This window comes from Microtus oregoni, unplaced genomic scaffold, assembly GCF_018167655.1.
Source record: "Microtus oregoni isolate MIOR12 unplaced genomic scaffold, Mior012 000002F_ref0000024, whole genome shotgun sequence".
Classification (NCBI taxonomy): domain Eukaryota; kingdom Metazoa; phylum Chordata; class Mammalia; order Rodentia; family Cricetidae; genus Microtus; species Microtus oregoni.
The window spans coordinates 45774106-45792473 of NW_024543061.1; the positions used below are offsets into that span (position 1 = coordinate 45774106).

At 34.0% G+C, this 18368-nt stretch overlaps 1 protein-coding gene across 6 annotated transcripts in view; it reads left to right on the top strand.

Annotated features, from left to right (window-relative positions):
* Cntn6 (contactin 6) overlaps positions 1 to 18368 on the top strand; it is a 355535-nt gene that overhangs the window by 215573 nt on the left and 121594 nt on the right. For 3 of the 6 annotated variants that reach the window (XM_041634298.1, XM_041634331.1, XM_041634309.1), the window contains exons 6-7: positions 7143 to 7346; positions 9338 to 9440. In XM_041634298.1, coding sequence (XP_041490232.1) covers positions 7143 to 7346; positions 9338 to 9440 — 307 coding nt within the window. Of the gene's footprint in view, positions 1 to 7142; positions 7347 to 9337; positions 9441 to 18368 lie in introns of those variants that run through there. The other 3 variants (XM_041634320.1, XM_041634340.1, XM_041634348.1) reach the window with 3 other exon arrangements.

Genomic DNA, 18368 nt, shown 5'->3' on the forward strand with positions numbered 1-18368 from the left:
AGTGTATGTGGTGCTTGTTACTGTGGTTTGAGCCCAGGGTATTTTACATGCTACTTGAGCATTTTACTAGATGAACTACATTCCCCCCTAATTTAATGCCCCAGCTTTTTGTTGTTACTCTTTATTTTTGATCTTGTAATTAAGTACAATGTTTCTCCCTTCACTTTTCTCTCTTTAAACCCTCCCATATACCATTCCCTACTCTTTTTAAATGCATGCACATCTTTTTTATTCATTGTTATTGCATGCATATGTATGTTTTATACATATATATTCATAAACCTAAACTTCAGAGTTCATGTACTATTATTTGTATATGTTTTCAAAGCTTCCTGGAAAAGTAAAACAAGTGTGCTCTTCCCTTGGAAAGACCATATCTCCCGTTATAAATTTACTCATCTGCTATATTCCTTCATATTTGACTGTGGACCTATAGGCTTTTCTCTTTCAGTTTGGCATGTTAATTGAAGTCATCCTTGTTCAACTCTCAATTGGGCAACATTTAATGAGACTTTACAGATATAGCTTCTGATGTTGCTAGAGATTATCTCACAGCAAAATTTCCCATTCTCTGAATGTGGTGTGTATAAATTAAATCACAGTACTCAACTGGTAGAGGCAGGAAGATAAGGAGTTCAAGGACATTATAACTCATTTGGCCAAAATGAGGATACTTGTAACTTTGTCTCAAAATAAAAACGAGAACAATAACAAATCTTAAATTTCAGTTTTCAGATAAAACCCCTATCTAGGCTCCTTTCTTAAAACATTGGGTCCAAGTTGCAGGCAGAGAACATGTTTTTCTGTATCTAGAGCCTCAGCTTTTTAAAGACCTAGTTTAATGGAAATAGGATGAGTTAGTGAAAACTTTATATATTTGACTTCCCATGAGAGTGCGCAATAAATCAAATGACAGATGAACCTGCCTTCTTATGTAGTTTTAAGTTCAGACATCATAAATATGGTGGTGATAAAATAGATGAGGAGTAGTTGGTATCTTTTAACTTTCACCCTGAGTAGGGTGGAATACATAGGCATCATGGAGGCTTAGAAAGTACTTTAGGGTCCATGCATGATAGTAAACTTTAGTAAATTTTAGATGAAACAAAAGTCAACTTTAAGGAAGGAGCAAGGAATTAGGCATCTGAAGGATTTAAGTTTGATTTATATTCCTTATACATGACAACCTGATTCTGAAAATTCATCTCTATACTGGAGTCTTCAGCATCCTTTTCCATATAATGATCGTGTTAAAAATATTCAAATAGCTTTATAAGGCAGTTGAAGGATGAAACTAAGGCACCTTAAACATTTTCTTAATTCTCTCTATATATTTTCTCATTCTTCCAACAGGTTTTAAATATTCTGTTTTTGAAAAAGGATACAATACACATAGGAGCAAATGGGAAAGTTTGAGTCACTGAGATAAAAAAGAATTCACTGTGAAGGAGAGAAGGAAATTACAGTCTAAGGTCCTAAGATTATAGGGTGACGAATACAAAGATTTCCTGGGCACTAGCAGCAACCTGTAATTTTTACGAAGTGGAAAGGTCTCTGTTGCTTTCAGAAAGCTAACTCTTGTTTCTTTGCTCAAAAAGGCCTTGAATAAGAACCCCAAACTGACACATGGCACTAGGAATTTGCTCAAGATTGTCTTTATTTCACAAAAGGTACAAAAGATAAGAGTCGGTGAGAATGGGTGAATCTGATCTATGATTTTTTCTTCTTTTTATGTTGACATAGAATTTACTATCTAGACACTTCTATAGCTTCAAACTAATATCTTTGAGTAACTATTTCTGCATAGATGAGAGGCCGAAGGTACATCAGTAAAGGAAGTTAGTAGACAACACAGGGAATGTGGGAAGTTCACAATAGGGATTCCCAAAAAATAAATAAATAAATAAATAATTAAATAAATAAATAAATAAATAAAAAACCTTTCAAGAGTTGAGAACAGGACAATAAATTAATAAATTCAAGCCATAGTTTTTGTAATGATAACTGGGCTTTGTATATGCACGCATGAACAGGAAATGTCAACTCTGAGGTTCCTGAGAATACTGAGGGTGAAACAGAAACAGACCATTCACGTATGGGTTAACGCCCATGAGATGTAAACATAAATCTTTTTGTTCATTTATTTCACAGCTTGCATAGTAACGATTATCCATGCTCTCTGATCATTTTTAATGACAGAAAGAGTTCATCTTTAAAAATCAATTCTCTCAGCTCACAAGTTTACCAACACATAGCCTTTATTGTCAGGAACACAGGTGGTATTCTACTCATAAGGAGTAAAGGTTTCTGTTGCTTCAAGGGCTTGGATGTTGCTGTCCTTGACGTCTGGGTTTTCTGGATAGAGACAGTTCTGGTGTAGTGGATCATGTGGAAGTCTGTGAAGTCAATGTTCTCACTTTATAGTTGGGGAAGAAAAAGAAAACGAGGGATGCCAAGGGCTGGTTTGCTCCTGTTACTTTTACAGCCTGTCAACCAAGCCACAGAAGTCTCATGTTAAGCTCTAAGAAAGTTTGAAAGTTTCCACCATCTCCAAACAAGGCTAGACTGAGAAATAAAGCATTAAATGCATTCCAGGTTCAAGACAACCTTGGTCTTAGTTATACCATGGACCCACCAACATCCTGAATCATCAGCCTCCTCTGGGGCTTCTTTGATATAGAAAGCCTTTGCTTGAACCTCATGTACTCCATCGCCCTCCAATATATGGAGATGGGCTTACCCTTCCCATATTTATATCGTTATCTCAAAATATAGGGTTTGCTTTTGTACTTTCACTTGTGACATAACTTCAAGCCTTGGCTACATTTCGCCCTCTACCACTTGATACACTTGAAATTGATCAATCTTTATTCAATAAAGTCTGCTATAAATAGAATTTGAAAGTTCAGCTACCCCGGAACTTGTTTATAATGCAGATTGCATGATATATCAATATAATAGAATGAAAGTGAACTACAGGAGTCAAATTACTGATCTGTACTTTTCCAAATTTCCACAAAGTTTCTTTAATGCATATCAGGTTGGAAATCAATCCCTAGTGAAGATGTAATACTCCCTCCATTCTGAGGAGTTAGAAGTAAGAGTTCTGTTACTCTTTTAAGTTATCGGGTTTTTTTTTTAATCTTTTGATGCTCATTCTCGTTTTCAGCTCTTCAGACAGTCTTTACTCTCTGTGTTATTTTGCAAATCCATGTACACACACAGCATGTGCTAATTTAAATTCCAGTATGGTAGAAACATTATACTTCCAGTAAATATATTCTGTATTTTCTACCCCTCACTGGGGAAAATTACTACATAAAATTAGAAATTTATGTGGACATATGTAAACATGAGTTCTTTACTCAGCTGTATAATCTTCAACAGGTAAGACTAAATGTAAATGTTTGGTATGTTTTCCACATAATGATGTAGCTTATATTTTTCTCTATTGATTGTAAGATTATTATGCTAAATGCTGCTTCATGTAGAAATGATGCTTTGTTGCTGTTTCTTTTGGTCATAGCTTCACCTCACATCTTTATTCCTGAGAAAAATGCTTGACGTTTGTCTGCATACAGGACTTTGTTTTATTAATATGGAAGAAGTTTAATTTCTGAATTGCTGTAAAAATGACTTCTTTTGTTTATCCTTGCTATTTATGTTCTTTCTCTTAGTACATACTTTATTTTACTTTTTTTTTGTCTTTTTATCCTCTCCTCCATATCTCATTTTGTAGAAGGAACAGCAGGCTGCTTCCTGCCTCCCAGCTCCCAGCTACCAGCTAGCTTTTTTCCAAAATAATTACACAGAAACTGTATTCTTTTAAACACTATTTGGCCCATTAGTTCTAGCCTCTTACTGGCTAATTTTCACATCTTGATTAACCCATTTCTAATAATCTGTGTAGCACCACTAGGTGATGGCTTACTGGGAAGGATCTTAACCTGCGTCCATCTTGGAGAGGAGAGCTATAGCAACTGTTTGACTCATCTTTCTTCCTCCCAAAATTCTGTTCTGTCTTCCCCGCCTACCTATGTTCTGACCTATTAGGCCAAGCAGTTTTCTTTATTAATTAACCAATGAAAAAACAGATAGAAAAAGACCCACCTACATCATCATTTTTCTTATTTCCCTCATGAAATCTAATTTCTTAAGTATGCTTTCCATGATATGTGTGTGAGAGAGATAGAAACAGAGACAGAGAAAGAGAAACTGTATTTTTCATATTTATATTGCTGTGATAGACAAAAAACATTTTAGGAGAAAAAAAGGTTATTTGAACTACATTTACAGAGGGGATATCATGGATCATTTTGAGAGAAGCATGGCAGCAGGAACATGAGATCAGCAGGGCATTCAGGAAGCAGAGAAAAAATTTATGCATTCATACTTCCTGACTTGAATTCTTGACTGTCAAACAGTTCAACACATTCTGCCTAAAGGATAGTCCCATCAGTGGGCTGGACCTCTCTCTGTCAACTAATTTAATTAAGAGTATTCCCTAAGTCCCCCAAGACATACCCACAGGTCTAAACAGTGTGGATAATTCCTAATTTAAAACAACTTCCAGTTGATTGTACATTGTGCTTATTTTTTCAACTAAAGCTAGCCATCACAGTGATCTTAGTAGACAAGACAACAGAATTGCAATATTTCTTCATTCCCATTTCAGGTGAAGTTGGCACTATACAGATACTGTTTAATTTATAATCACTGTTAACCTATACTCACTTCTCCCATATTTGAGAGTTCAAGGCAGTGCAGTTATTAAGAAATGTTTCAGAAGATCTTCCAGCTGAGAAACACTGGGAAAATATATGGAGTCTGCTTCTAAGTCAGACTTTAACACAAATTGGACCATCCATATAATGTAAGATCTCTCTCTAGACAAGAAGCTACTGGGTACTTGGGTTAGTCTGATTTTGTTATGTGTGGATATCTATTCACATGAAGATTTTTTTTTCACCACCCCAGGACTGTAGACTTATTTTCCTTATTGGGAAATCTCATTATAATCAAATGTATTTTTTTTTATTTTCTTGAACAGAGCTCTCTGTACATTTCTCACAGTATTCTTAATTTCATAGGTTCATGAAGCTTTAATCTATAAGCATATTTGTGTAAACTGAGACTTACAACCATAATAATAGCATGACAACATATTCTGTGTATGTGTGTGTGTGTGTGTGTGTGTGTGTGTGAGAGAGAGAGAGAGAGAGAGAGAGAGAGAGAGAGAAAGAGAGAGAGAGAATGTGTGAGATGTGGAATAAACAGAGCTCTCTTTTGTTGAAAATAAAAATTTCAAGATGCCTCAAACTGAGACACACTTTTAAGATGCTTTATTTGATATTTGATCATATATTTGTCCTATAGTTCATTTCTAAAAACTTATCTATAAAAATTAACATGAAGAGTCAAATTAATTTTTTATTAATTCTAATCTGTGATGACCCCAGACTGGAAATATATCATAAACTAACTAATATCAAGGTAGTATATTTATAGAATAAATTATAACTTAAAGATAAATAGAATGTGTGGATAGTATGGTAACATATACAAGTGTTTAAAATATTAAATAAAACAAACATAGAATGAATCACTTTCCACATACAGAAAAGGTATTTATTAGAATGACCTACATGCTATGGTCGAGTTACTTCAGCAATGGCTGCCTATGTACAGAAGTCTAAGAATTCGGTAGTTGTTTGACTGATAAGACTGAATGTCTCTGCTAGTTTCAGTACACACTGGAATCCAAAAGTAGTAGTTAAGGAATAATAAGACTTGCTAGATAGGTGAGAGTAAGCATGTGAAAAGCAAAAACTTCCTTCTTCCATGTCCTTAGATAAGCTTCCAGCACAAGGAGTGGCCCAGATTATGGGTGAGTTTTCCAATCTCAAAAGATTTACGTTAATATCTTTTACTATCAATGGACTTGATGCACCAATAAAAAGACACAAACTAACATAATGAGCACAAAAACAGGATCCATCCTTTTATTGCATACAAGAAACACACCTCAAGTTTAAAGATAGACATTACCTCAGGGTAAAGGATTGGGAAAAAACTTTCCAATCAAATGGGCCTAAGAAGCAAACTGTGGTAGCTATCCTAATATCTAACAAAACAGACTTCAAACAAAAAAATAATCAAAAAGATGGAGAAATCCATTTTATATTCAACACAGGAAAAATTAAACAAGATTAAATCTCAATTCTGAACATTTATACCTCAAATACAAGGGCACCTACGTGTGTGTGTGTGTGTGTGTGTGTGTGTATACATATATATATACATATATATATACATATATATATATATATATATATATAAATTATTGAAAATTCAGTCACATATCAAACCCCACACACTAATAGGGGGAGACTTCAAAACCCCACTCTCACCAATGGACAGGTTGATCAGATGGAAATATAACAGGGAAATAAGAGAACAGATCTTATGTCTCAAATGGTCTTAACAGAAATCTATAGAACATTTTAACCAAACACAAAAGAATATGCCTTCTTCTTAGCTCCTCATGGAACCTTCTCTAAAATCAATCACACACTTGGTTACATATCATATCTTAACAGACACAAAACAATTGTAAGAAACCCCTGTATCTTGTCAGATCGCTATGGCATAAAGTTAGAGTTCAGCAACAAAACAAATTATAGAAATCCTACCAATTCTTGGAAGCTGAATGATGCTCAGATGGAATTTAAAAGTTTTTATTTAAAATTTTAAATAAAATTTTAAAATTCTAAAAAATGCTTAATACTTTTGAAAACATTATAAAACACTGCTTTGAAATGGGCAACACTGAGGAATTACTGTGACCCTGTAAACCAATAGTGCTTTCTATGTTCTGTAGATTTTCCTAAAGAAAATCACCCATTCATTCTCTAAATATCCTGTCGTTGTATTCCTAATTGAAGAAAAGAGTAGAGAGAGAAAAATTGTGTCTCCCAAACTGAGGTATATGTGAATATTGGGAATATTCTAATTACTCTGCCTGTAATATAGCTATAAATTATACAATACACACAGCCTTTTGTTATAACGATTAAATAAAACACAGAATTTTTAGAAAAGAATGATTGCAGTAAGATAATTCATGCTTTTCTGTTTTTCAGATTTATCTTATGCCTGGACCTTCAATGACAACCCCTTGTATGTTCAAGAGGACAAGAGACGATTTGTATCTCAAGACACAGGAAACTTGTATATTGCCAAAGTAGAACCCTCTGATGTAGGCAATTACACTTGCTTCATCTCAAACAAAGAGGCCCATAGAAGTGTCCAAGGACCACCTACTCCTTTAGTACAGCGCACTGATGGTAAGACCATGAGTTATCTTCAGACTCCACATTGAAACTTTTATATGTTGGGAAGTCTTCAGGGTCTTTTACTTTATTTTTATGATTTGAACCAAATATTTGGAGTTTAGATTAAATTCATAAGCATAATGGAGGTGAGGTATTACTAAAATCAAAAAGAAGTCTGTAAATCTGAATTCTGTAAATACCCACATGGTACAATTTACATGTTACTGGGTATAATGTGACATTTCATTTCTGACACTAGAAAAGGTTGTCTTCTTGTTGCTTAAGGACTGATGTATAAAAATTATGTTTGTCTGGGGGGTAATTTGTGTGTGTGTATGTGTGCATGTGAATACTGCCAAATTTTCATACTGAATTGATGAGCACATTTTGCAACCTCTCGTATTGTCTTCTTTCTTTTCTTTTATTGCCATTATTTCTTGCTGTTGTTGTTCAACCTTTTTTTTTTTAAAACTGGCTGGCAAAATAGAAAGTGAAAATATTATAACCAAGGAAAGCAAAGCTTTCCAATGATGGAGTGAAAGATTTATGTTAAATTATATCTCCAAGGAAAGGGACTCAGATTGGTCTCTGAGGAGCATCATACCTTAGTCAAGCCAGAGCTGGTACAAGATTTAGAGAGCTAGAAAGTCAACGAGTGGAAAAATCCTCTAGTTGATTCTCTAATTAAATGTTCACAGTGGGATATGTAAAGATAAAAAATCTGTTAGTTAATTTTATTATCAGACTTTGAACTTGAAAGGCAGTACCTCATAGAAATCTTTCCCCCCTGAAGAGTTTGAGACAAGCAAGGATATAATGATAATCAAGCTAACACAGAACTGTGAAGACTAGTCCCCAGAGTTCTCATGGCAGAGATTTCAGAGCCAGTAACTATTCAAATATTTCTGCAAGGGATTTTATTCACATATAAGCAAACATTAGATTTATAAGTTCATTTTCTCCTTTTCTGTGAGTATTCTGTTCATGAGAGGGAAAGTGTATGAACTAACAATTTGCATAGAGATTATGCAACATATTTTCCTGCTTTATTTTTGTTGACTCTTAGGTTTTACTTCCCCTTATTAATTATTTTCTTCTCCCACCTCCTCCACTCCTTTCATCATTTAATGATAAAAATAGATTGTAAACATTGTGTGTAATATAAGTCAATTAACTTTTCTATAATTGGCATGCAAAAACTACCAGTTGTTAAGAAAATAGGAAAGCAAAAATGAAAGTAGCCAATTTAGTTTTAGAATGGCCATTTGGATGGGATATTGTAATAATGAAGATTTAATAATTAGGTATTTTATTATATATTTTTTATGTAATTTCTTTTTCCCAGAGGCTCATTGACTACCCAATGTCCATTTAGTGGTGGTAGGAAAGTGTTACTGTGTTGTTTGTCATATCACTTTATAAAATGATTAAAGTTGTAAAATAATCCCAATATAGCATTGATTAATTCAGATGAAAATAGCCTAGAATTAGTTTTGCTTGTTGCAACTCCTCTAGCAGATAGTATGTTTCTGACACATTACAACACTGTTTTATTCTAACCTTAATTTAATAATTCCTTATAAGAGCCCTAAAATGGTAGAAATAAAACTTTTACAAGTGTGCTTTGAACATAGCAGCAAAATCTTCTGGTTCCAATATTAATATACCTATATAATCTCACTGGCATAGTTACTTTATATGTTTTGCTGCAGAGTATTGTTGTTTTTGATTGTGGCGATGAAGCAGAGGTCTGATAGTGTTAACTGGATCTTCCTTCCTTCTCCACAAACATTTCTGGCCCATGAGTTATACAAAGGGAGGATGGAACTGTATGTCCCTAATGAAAAATCTTTGTATAAAACTCAAAAGCATGCGTCCATCTCATGATTGGAAGTCCTAACTCTGCTTAAAATCCAAGAGTCACATTTTGGTTAATGAAGCATTTACTTCTTAGGAAACTTCTATTCTCCAGAAATGCTGCTAGCTGTTTTGATATTTAACAGGTGTCATGGGGGAATATGAGCCAAAGATTGAAGTGCGTTTTCCTGAAACAATACAAGCTGCAAAGGATTCATCTGTAAAACTGGAATGCTTTGCCCTTGGAAAGTAAGGTTGTTTTTTTTTTATGGTTGTTTTAATTTTTAAAAATCTTTTTCTTATTCCAACATTGCTCTAAGGAAAAATTGCCAACAGATATCAAGGGCTGCGCATAATGGGACTTTCTGATTGGAATTTAAACAACAACAAGATATCTAATACTCTGAAAGTGATTGGGCCTGGATAGAGCTTGAATACATTGTGCCCCACACAATACACTCACAGTCGGAAAGAATGTGCACTTGTAAAAAATGATTTGCAGAAAGCCATCGAACATTTGACATACTCTTCACTCTTTTCTGACACCTAGAAATATATTCCCTGGAGTGTTTCCATGCTTAATTATTCAGCAATTCTTATAAACAAAAAACCTGCACTGCTTTCTTCCAAAATAAGACTAATTAACATCCATTGTTCACAATGGATAATTAGAATTGAGTCCAACCTGTTCTAGGTAGTTTGTTTTATTCAGATAAATGTGCATTTGCAACAGGTTTGAATGCCTTTAAGCCATCAAAATATCTACACATTTGGCTCAGAACATTATATAAATTCCTTTGCTTTGTATGGTATTCAAATATTACTTCAGTGCCTGTAAACAACAGTAAACACCTGGGAAAGGGAGTAGTGGGTCAGTTCTGTTGTTTTCAAACATTAGTGTACACGTGAGTTACCTTGGTATTTGTACAGTTAAATTCAAATTATTGACTAATGCCTAGAATGAAGCTTGATTTAGAAGCCCCCAACTCATAGCTATTTTCCAATCCTTAGAACATATTATAACTAATATGAGAATAATTTCTGAGTGTGAGTAGCAAGGCATTATTTTTAACCTAAAGGCTATTTATAATGTGACCATCACAGTAGTAACATACAAATTGACTTTCCAGACACAGAAAATCATCCTTACAAGTGTGAGTCTTTTATTAAGTATGCTAAGCAGAACATATACTGGCTGCCCAGTCTTGGTTTCTTTTCATTAAATGGCATTGCATACAGCTGTGAATTAGATTTCTCATAAAATTCATTTCTTATAAAATGAAACAATCATAATTTATTTACATATAGCTATGGTCTAAAAGTATTCATCCAGTAAACCTATTGCTTAATTAATAACTCTCAGCGAAGTAACACATAAATAATATTTGATTGTATGACTCTTGAAACATGATGACTTCTACCACTCTAAACTTTCTCAGAACCATAGTGACATCAATCATCCAAAGTAGGTCAATAATATCATGAGTATTATTTTAAAAAGAAGTCCAGTGTAATAGAATCTCAGAAAAGAACAATATTCTATCATATTTGTTTTACGAAAACATTTATTAATTAAAACAAATCATACCATAAGAACAAAACCATGAAACTGCTTGAGGATAGTCCTGAATGGTCTGTTAGAAAGAATTTTATTTCTCAGCCCCTATAGCAAAGCATTCATTAGAGAGCATCTACGTTTCTTAAAATTTTGCAGAATGATATTTTTCTCAATATGCGTGTGAAAGGGAAGCTTAGAGTGAATAAGTAACTAACCTGTTTTCAAAATTAGGAATATTTAAAGAAGTAGTAAGGTGGCTGCTTTTGAAATAATTGAGGACAAATTCAATACCCAGTTTTCTATAGAGTTTTGTTATCATTAGCATATGTTTATATCTTCTGTGAATTTCCTTATTTTCATCCAACAGGAATTGTAATCATCCTTGCTTGGAATGTTGGCAGGGGAAGTAAGAATGGGTAATACGTATAAAATATTTAGCTCAGCACCATCACTTAGCCTGTAAATGTTCACTGAGTTATTCTGAAGTCACAGTGTGAAATTCATCCCAATTTGGATAACCAGAATTGCAGTGAGTGGAAGCGTTCCAACTACAATATGAGTATCAGAGTGTCTGTTATCCTCTCTCAGCAACGCATTAGTCTCTGATTGCTGTCTATGAGACTATGGAAAGAAATAATCGGAGTCAGTCCTGGAGAAAAAAAAGAGGAAAAGAAGGGAGGCAACATGTTTGCCATGGTGTTTTGATTGCTCATTTTATTTGTATTTTTCTGTAGTGTTCATATAGATTGAAAACTTAAAAGTTAAAACTTGGAAATGATTTGTTACTCCATGAAACTATTGCCATGACCACCCTTCCATTCATCTTTTCAACCTCCTCTTCTCTACCCTTGTCTCATCCCCTTTCTCATCTCTTCTCTCCTAAGTTCTCTCCCTTTTTCTTTCCCCATTCATACACACACACACACACACACACACACACACACACACACACCACATACACACTCTTTATCCCCTCCTCTTTATTCCAGTCTCTCCATATCATAAATAAATTGTTCATAATGAATAATGTTATCTGTATTTTTAGTTAATATTTAAACTCAGAATAATGCTAACGGTCTTAAAGGTCTGTGTCTTCTTTCAGACTAGTCTTTTTTTTTATTTTTTTTTGGAAATTAGGAAATGGAAGAATAGATTAAGATATAGGCGAGAACTGTTCACCCTGTCTCTTAACTTCACCATTTGATTGCATGACTGTGATCTGTCATATTTTTATGTTAGAAAACGTCTGAGCAGCATGTGGGAGAAGTGAATTCCACTCAATGAAAATGAAATCTTTGAACATGAGTCCTATGGAACAAATTATAAATAAACAACATTTCATTTATATTTTTATTATGATTACAGAAGCAATATGTTTAAAACTAAAAGCTTAAAGAAGATATAGAATTTATAATCTTAAAATCACCAGAAAGTACCTAACTGATTTTATAAAAAAATAAACAATCAACATTTAACTTAGTCACTTGAGTTGGGAAATATTTTTATTATAAATATTATAAATAGATTTATATGGAAAGCAAATGTTGCTGATTGAGAAATTAGGTTTATTTTTAAGATGATACAAAAAACTATTTCTCATGAAACAATATTAAATGAAAACTAAAAAGATGGTGAAGATTTCTCAAGTGTACTTCTTAGAAATCATTATGACAGAATCAGTTTTTATAAAGTACACTTCCTCAAATTGTATTTGATATGATTATTCAACACTAAGAATATATTTATTCAACTATCATTAATACTGAATTGAAGTGCCATGGGATTGAAATTAAAAGTCCAAAACACCTTCTGGGGTGAAGGATAATTTAAACTGCCCTGGATGAAATATAATGAACTGTTAGTGCACATTCAACTTTTTGAAATATGAAATTGTTGATTAGACTTTGGAAAACATTAAAATGTGAGTTACTAACAAAAAGGTTTTATATCTGCTTGCCAATTGTTTTCAAAAAACTAATAATGTTTATGAAACATCACAAAACTGTGAAAATAATTGTTGGTATTTTGCAAATTTTGACATTACCAAATAATATTCTCTTTTAAATTTATAGGGACAAAACTAACGGATATAAAAATAGTTTATTTGCTAAAGGGTACTTTGTTATAATATCTAAACCTACATAATTATATGCTGTATAATTAATAATCTGAAAATAAAATCAACTTTCTAAGTTTTAAATTAGAATTTTATAATTATATGTTTAGTGCCACTTCGTTCATAAACTCTTTATAACCAAGCCTTTTAAAAGTAGTCCACACATCAATCAGAAAACTTAGTTGGCTCAGAGAGGAATGATTCAATTATCTATTACTGGATTTGCATAGCAAGTGCTCAAGGCCATGTGCATGAGAGAGACACAGAAATGATAGACAGGCAGAGATGGAGAGAGAATCAATGGCTGTACATCTTAGAAAATATTTTAGTTTGTAGGAAAAGATAATTCCTGAAGGATCTTGTGTGTGTGTGTGTGTGTGTGTGTGTACATATGTGTGCAGTGTTTATGGAAATCCAGGTGCACTTACATACATATGAAACGTCATCCACATTTCAGGAATATTTTTCCCTTCTTTTGCCTTGCTTGGTATTCTGTAAGCCTGGAAACATACAGTTTGGAATCTGTCATTAAGTTAAAAAATATTTAGATATTATTTCAAATTTTTCCTTGTTATGCCATACTTCAGCCTTCCCATAACATATCTTTTATACAATTAGTCATTGCCCACATTTTTATATTATGACACATTTTCTGTTCCGTTCTTTTTGCATTTCAACTTGGGAAATGATTCTACTGCTGCTCCTTCTCAATCATTTCACCTAAGCAGATGAATCTTCCAACCACATCTGACCAACCAGGCATCTTCCTCCTTATTATTAATGTATTTTATATCCAGAATCTTCTTTCCGATTGTTCCTAAGCATTTTTCCAACAGTTCCTGCATGAGGTCGACATCTTCTGTTATGTCTCTTTGCATTTCAGTCATGGTGATTTTAAATTACTGTTGTTAATGCACTTAGATTTGAAAATAACAATTTCATACTAAAATGTTCTGTCTAATAATTTTAAAATCTTTATCAGTTTTGAGTTTTGGTCATCTAAATTGTTTTTCTCTATGGGTTGCATTCTTATTGTAATATGTGTGTTTTGTTTAAACTAGGATATGATATGTTCCCTGAACGGAACTATGGTAGCAGTGGTTTGGAAGTGTGAGTTGTATATTTGTTTTCAAATGATTTGGACTTGCTGATGTCCTGCTGTAGATTCACTGTAAGCACCTAAACCAGTCTCCCCTGCTTTTGTCTCTGTTTCCTTTATTGTCTCCTAATTAGTTTCTTCATAGACTATGATTTGTGGTGATTTCAACAATATCCCTGTTAGCTGTATGAAATTCAGTCCTTGTTTACTAAATTTAGCATCTTGGCTATTTATATGACTCTTCATTTGTTTGTTGTTGTTGGCCTTGTCACAATTATTAACTGCTCTACTAATTGGAGAAGTAATTATTTTAAGTTAAATATTTAACATCAAATTCAAATAACATTATTAAATGAAAGATTGTAATTTCCAGCTTCAATCTGTACACAGTTTATTTCATTGGGTCTGCTTTTGATTTTCTGCTTTCATTTTATAATTTTTTTTTTTTTGGTTTTTCGAGACAGGGTTTCTCTGTGGTTTTGGAGCCTGTCCTGGAACTAGCTCTTGTAGACCAGGCTGGTCTCGAACTCAGAGAGATCCGCCTGCCTCTACCTCCCGAGTGCTGGGATTGAAGGCGTGCGCCACCACCGCCCGGCTCATTTTATAATTTCTATAAGTAACTACACTGAGAGGAAGAAGAAAATTACAGAAATATAGCATGGTTCTGTGTCTCCATGAATCTGACAACAAATTCTGACATATTACTTCAGGTGGATAAATGCAAAGACATGTGAGTATGACAGTAGACACTAGACATAAATAAGGCATACTTGGAATTAATAGCTATAAATTCAATAAACGCTGTCATGGAGCACTATAGAAAATGATAAGGTGGGGAAGATTCCCAACCTGATCCAAGTAGGGTTGCAGGCAAAGCAGAGAAGAGTTTATGGAATGTCACAGGTTCATAAGCTCTTAGATTCTGCAAAAACTGATTAAACAGAAGGTCTTTATCTAACACAGGAAGCAGACACTAGTGTGTCTAAAACTATTACCTCTCTACTGAAGATGAATCATCTCAGATGTTTTATAAACAAATCTTGTTGGGCAGGGAAGGCATAATATGAAAAAATTTGTATTTCCATACTCCAAATCTTTTATTTTTCCACACTGTCTAAACCAGCAACCACCCTGAGAAGCAGTATGGAACCAAGAAATCAAATTTCACTTGGAATTAGATTCATGAACAAAGACCTACTTGAGGGGAAGTTCAAACCAGCTTCAGACAGTGGCTAAAGATACATATATTTGTGAAGTTGCAACCCAAACTCTGATAGGAGGACAAATACCAGATGTGGGTAAATCTAAATTATGGTGCTAAGATGGAGATCTTTGTGGCGGAGAAACTTAGGATCACTCAGGACCGATCCTTTCCCATACCAATGAAGATTCATTTTTTCCATCAGACTTGTACTCCCAGAATCAAAGACATTGGGTGAAAAGTGGTGGCGCCTTGGGGATGTGCCATGCTGTACTTCCACAGTGGGAATGCCGCTTACACTAGGGGACATGTCTTGGGGTTCTTGGGCTTCAGCTGTTTGGGAAAGTTTGAGAGCTGTTCATGTATTCCTTTTTTTTCACATGTGAAAAAACACTGATGAGAGTTCAGCCCATCACATTCTTAGGGAAACCAACACCTAGCTCAACCTGGAAGCATCTTCTTCTGGTCATTAACAAGTTCACTTTCAGAGAAGTACTCCACACCAAGTAAAAGGAAGAGGACATTATTGGACATTGAATGTTTCCACTCCTTTGTACTCAGATGAAGAAAAAAAAATGAACACTCTAAAATTTTTCTTTATTTTCTCAGCGTTTATTTTATTTTTATTCGTTGTGCCTTAATCTCATATTTTTTCATCTCTTTCAATAAATCTTGTTTTGGTGCTATGCAGGTGATCCATTGCTTAAAAGAACTTATTGTTTTCCAGAAGTCCAAAGTCCAAAGTTCAGTTCTAATCACCCACATTAGACAGATCACAACAGTCTGTAATTATTCTGGCTCCTGTGGGCACCTGTACATATAAAGAATCTATCTACACAGAGAGAGACAGAACACATTGCCTTACAATTCTTAAAATAAATATTCTTCTCCAGGGCAAAATCATACAGACTGGTTCACTAACCAAAAATCTCGGTCCTGAAAAACTATACATCCAAGTAACATTCCACAGAGTGATCGAGTTTTACTTAGGAATATAAATAGCTATATATGCATGTAGCAATTAATGAGACTGGAGGCCATGATTTGAAAGAGAACAAAAAAAAGGTATATGGCAGGGTTTAGAAGGATAAAATTGAAGGGAGAAATGTTGTATTTATATTATAGTTCAAAAATATAAATAGAAATAGTCTATCATGCACACAATACTATGCTGGGTGACTTATTTATACATTATCTCTAATGCAATCATGACTGAAAAAAACAAAGACTGGACTGAAATCAGTAAAACCAGGACTAAAACCAAAGTTTTCTCTTCTATTTTCATCTCTCCTTGCCTCTTTCTTTTTCTCACTCACTTTTAATTACCTTCCGCTTTCTTAATTTTTCAGCTCCTTATTTAAACTGTAAGTTTCCTAATCACTTTATTTTCTTCCTTTTTGAAAGACATAGTTGATGTTAACTATTTTTCACATTTAAATAGTTGGCAAAATTTTGTTATTTTTGTTACTACTCTATCTTGTGAGTGGTAAAACACAAGAGTGCCTAACATGATGAGCCCTATAACATTTAAAGGAATGCCATCCCAACCTAAATTGCAAAGCTAAACTATGAAACAAAAAGGCATTCAAACCATATAAAACTCAGAACTCCTCAGTTGCCAAGTGGAAAGATAAGGAAGATGTTGAAATCTCAGACAAGGTACTCAAAGTGTGGTTTAGAAAAGGGAGATGAGGGTTTTCAGGGAGATGCAGAGAAACCAGAGAATGAAGCAAGGTGATGAAGCCAAGACTTGGACAGTAATTCAGCCTCATGACTAACTAAGCAAGAACATTGAAATTAGGAAAAAGCTCAAATTTAATAAAATAAATGCAATCATTATGGAAAGCTTCATCAGTTGACTAGATGAAGGGTAAGAAGACTCCTGGGAACCAATAGAATGGCCAAGAAATCATCACATCAGATCATAAAGATAAAGAGGAAGCATACTACAGTCTGTAAGAATTTGGAGACATGCTGAACTAAAGGCCCATGGGATATAAAAGGGAATTTATATATAAACCAATGTTGAGAAAAATCTCTTTCTGAATATTATACCAGAAAATCCCTGAAATTTTCAGAGAAATATGGACATGCATAGTTGAAGAGATGACTCAGAAATTACTGCTCTTGAAGAGAAATGGGTTTTACTTCGTGGACACACAGCAGTTGGCTAAAAAATGCTTGTTAACACCATATCCAGGAGACCTGAACTTCTCTGGTCTCCAGGGGCACGTGCATGCACCCGGGACCATAAACTCACAGAGCCACACACATACACATAAAAAAAATAATTTTTAAAAAAATGTATCTCAAGTAGAAATGACTAAACAAAATTTTCCCATGTTTCACTATATTTAATATACTACTGAGTCCAGTAAAAAAGAACATTTGATAGTTATAAGAGAAAAATGGCAACAGGCATCACAGACGAAGTATCAGATCAGACTCTCAGCAGACTAAATACCAAAAACACTAGAAATGATGTATTTTAAGACCATAGAGTAAATAACTGCCAATCAAGATGATATTCAGCAAAATTATGTTTTTAAATTTATATAATACTTTACTCAAAAAACTAGGGCTGTTGAAGGCCTCACTCATTTCTTCCCTTTCTTGGAAGTCTTCTGTGGCCAGTTGCTCAATCTGTTGACTGAGCTTTCTCCCCATAATTTACCAAACTTTCTCTGTTTCCAACAGGGAGGTAAGCCAAGTCCTAATTGCCATTTCATGGCTGAAAATCAGATAGTTTTTCATGATAATTTTGAAATGAAATAAAGTCCAGTTTAGAGATGTATAATGACTTGATCTGACATTTACAAATTTTCCTTCACAATTTTGACTTCAAAGTTCATTCTCATAGTTCTCTGATATTTATGTCAGATTACCTTTTACATGTGTACCTCTGTGTTCTATATCAATATCATTTTCTGCACATCCTTTACTAATTACCAATTTGGTTTTGGGGTATAGGGTCTCATGTTGCCCACGCTAGCCTCAAGTTCTTACATTATTTGCTTCTGTCTCTCAAACACCACCATGGAAAGTGGAGATGGTCCTGAAGATCAGCCTCAGGGCTTTTTGAATGATATGAGCACCCTACCTTCTGAGCTATATTCCCAGCCTTTTAAAGCTAATGGCCAGCACATATTTTGAGAAATGGAAATATGAAAATATTTATCATCTATAGTGTCTGTTGATTACTA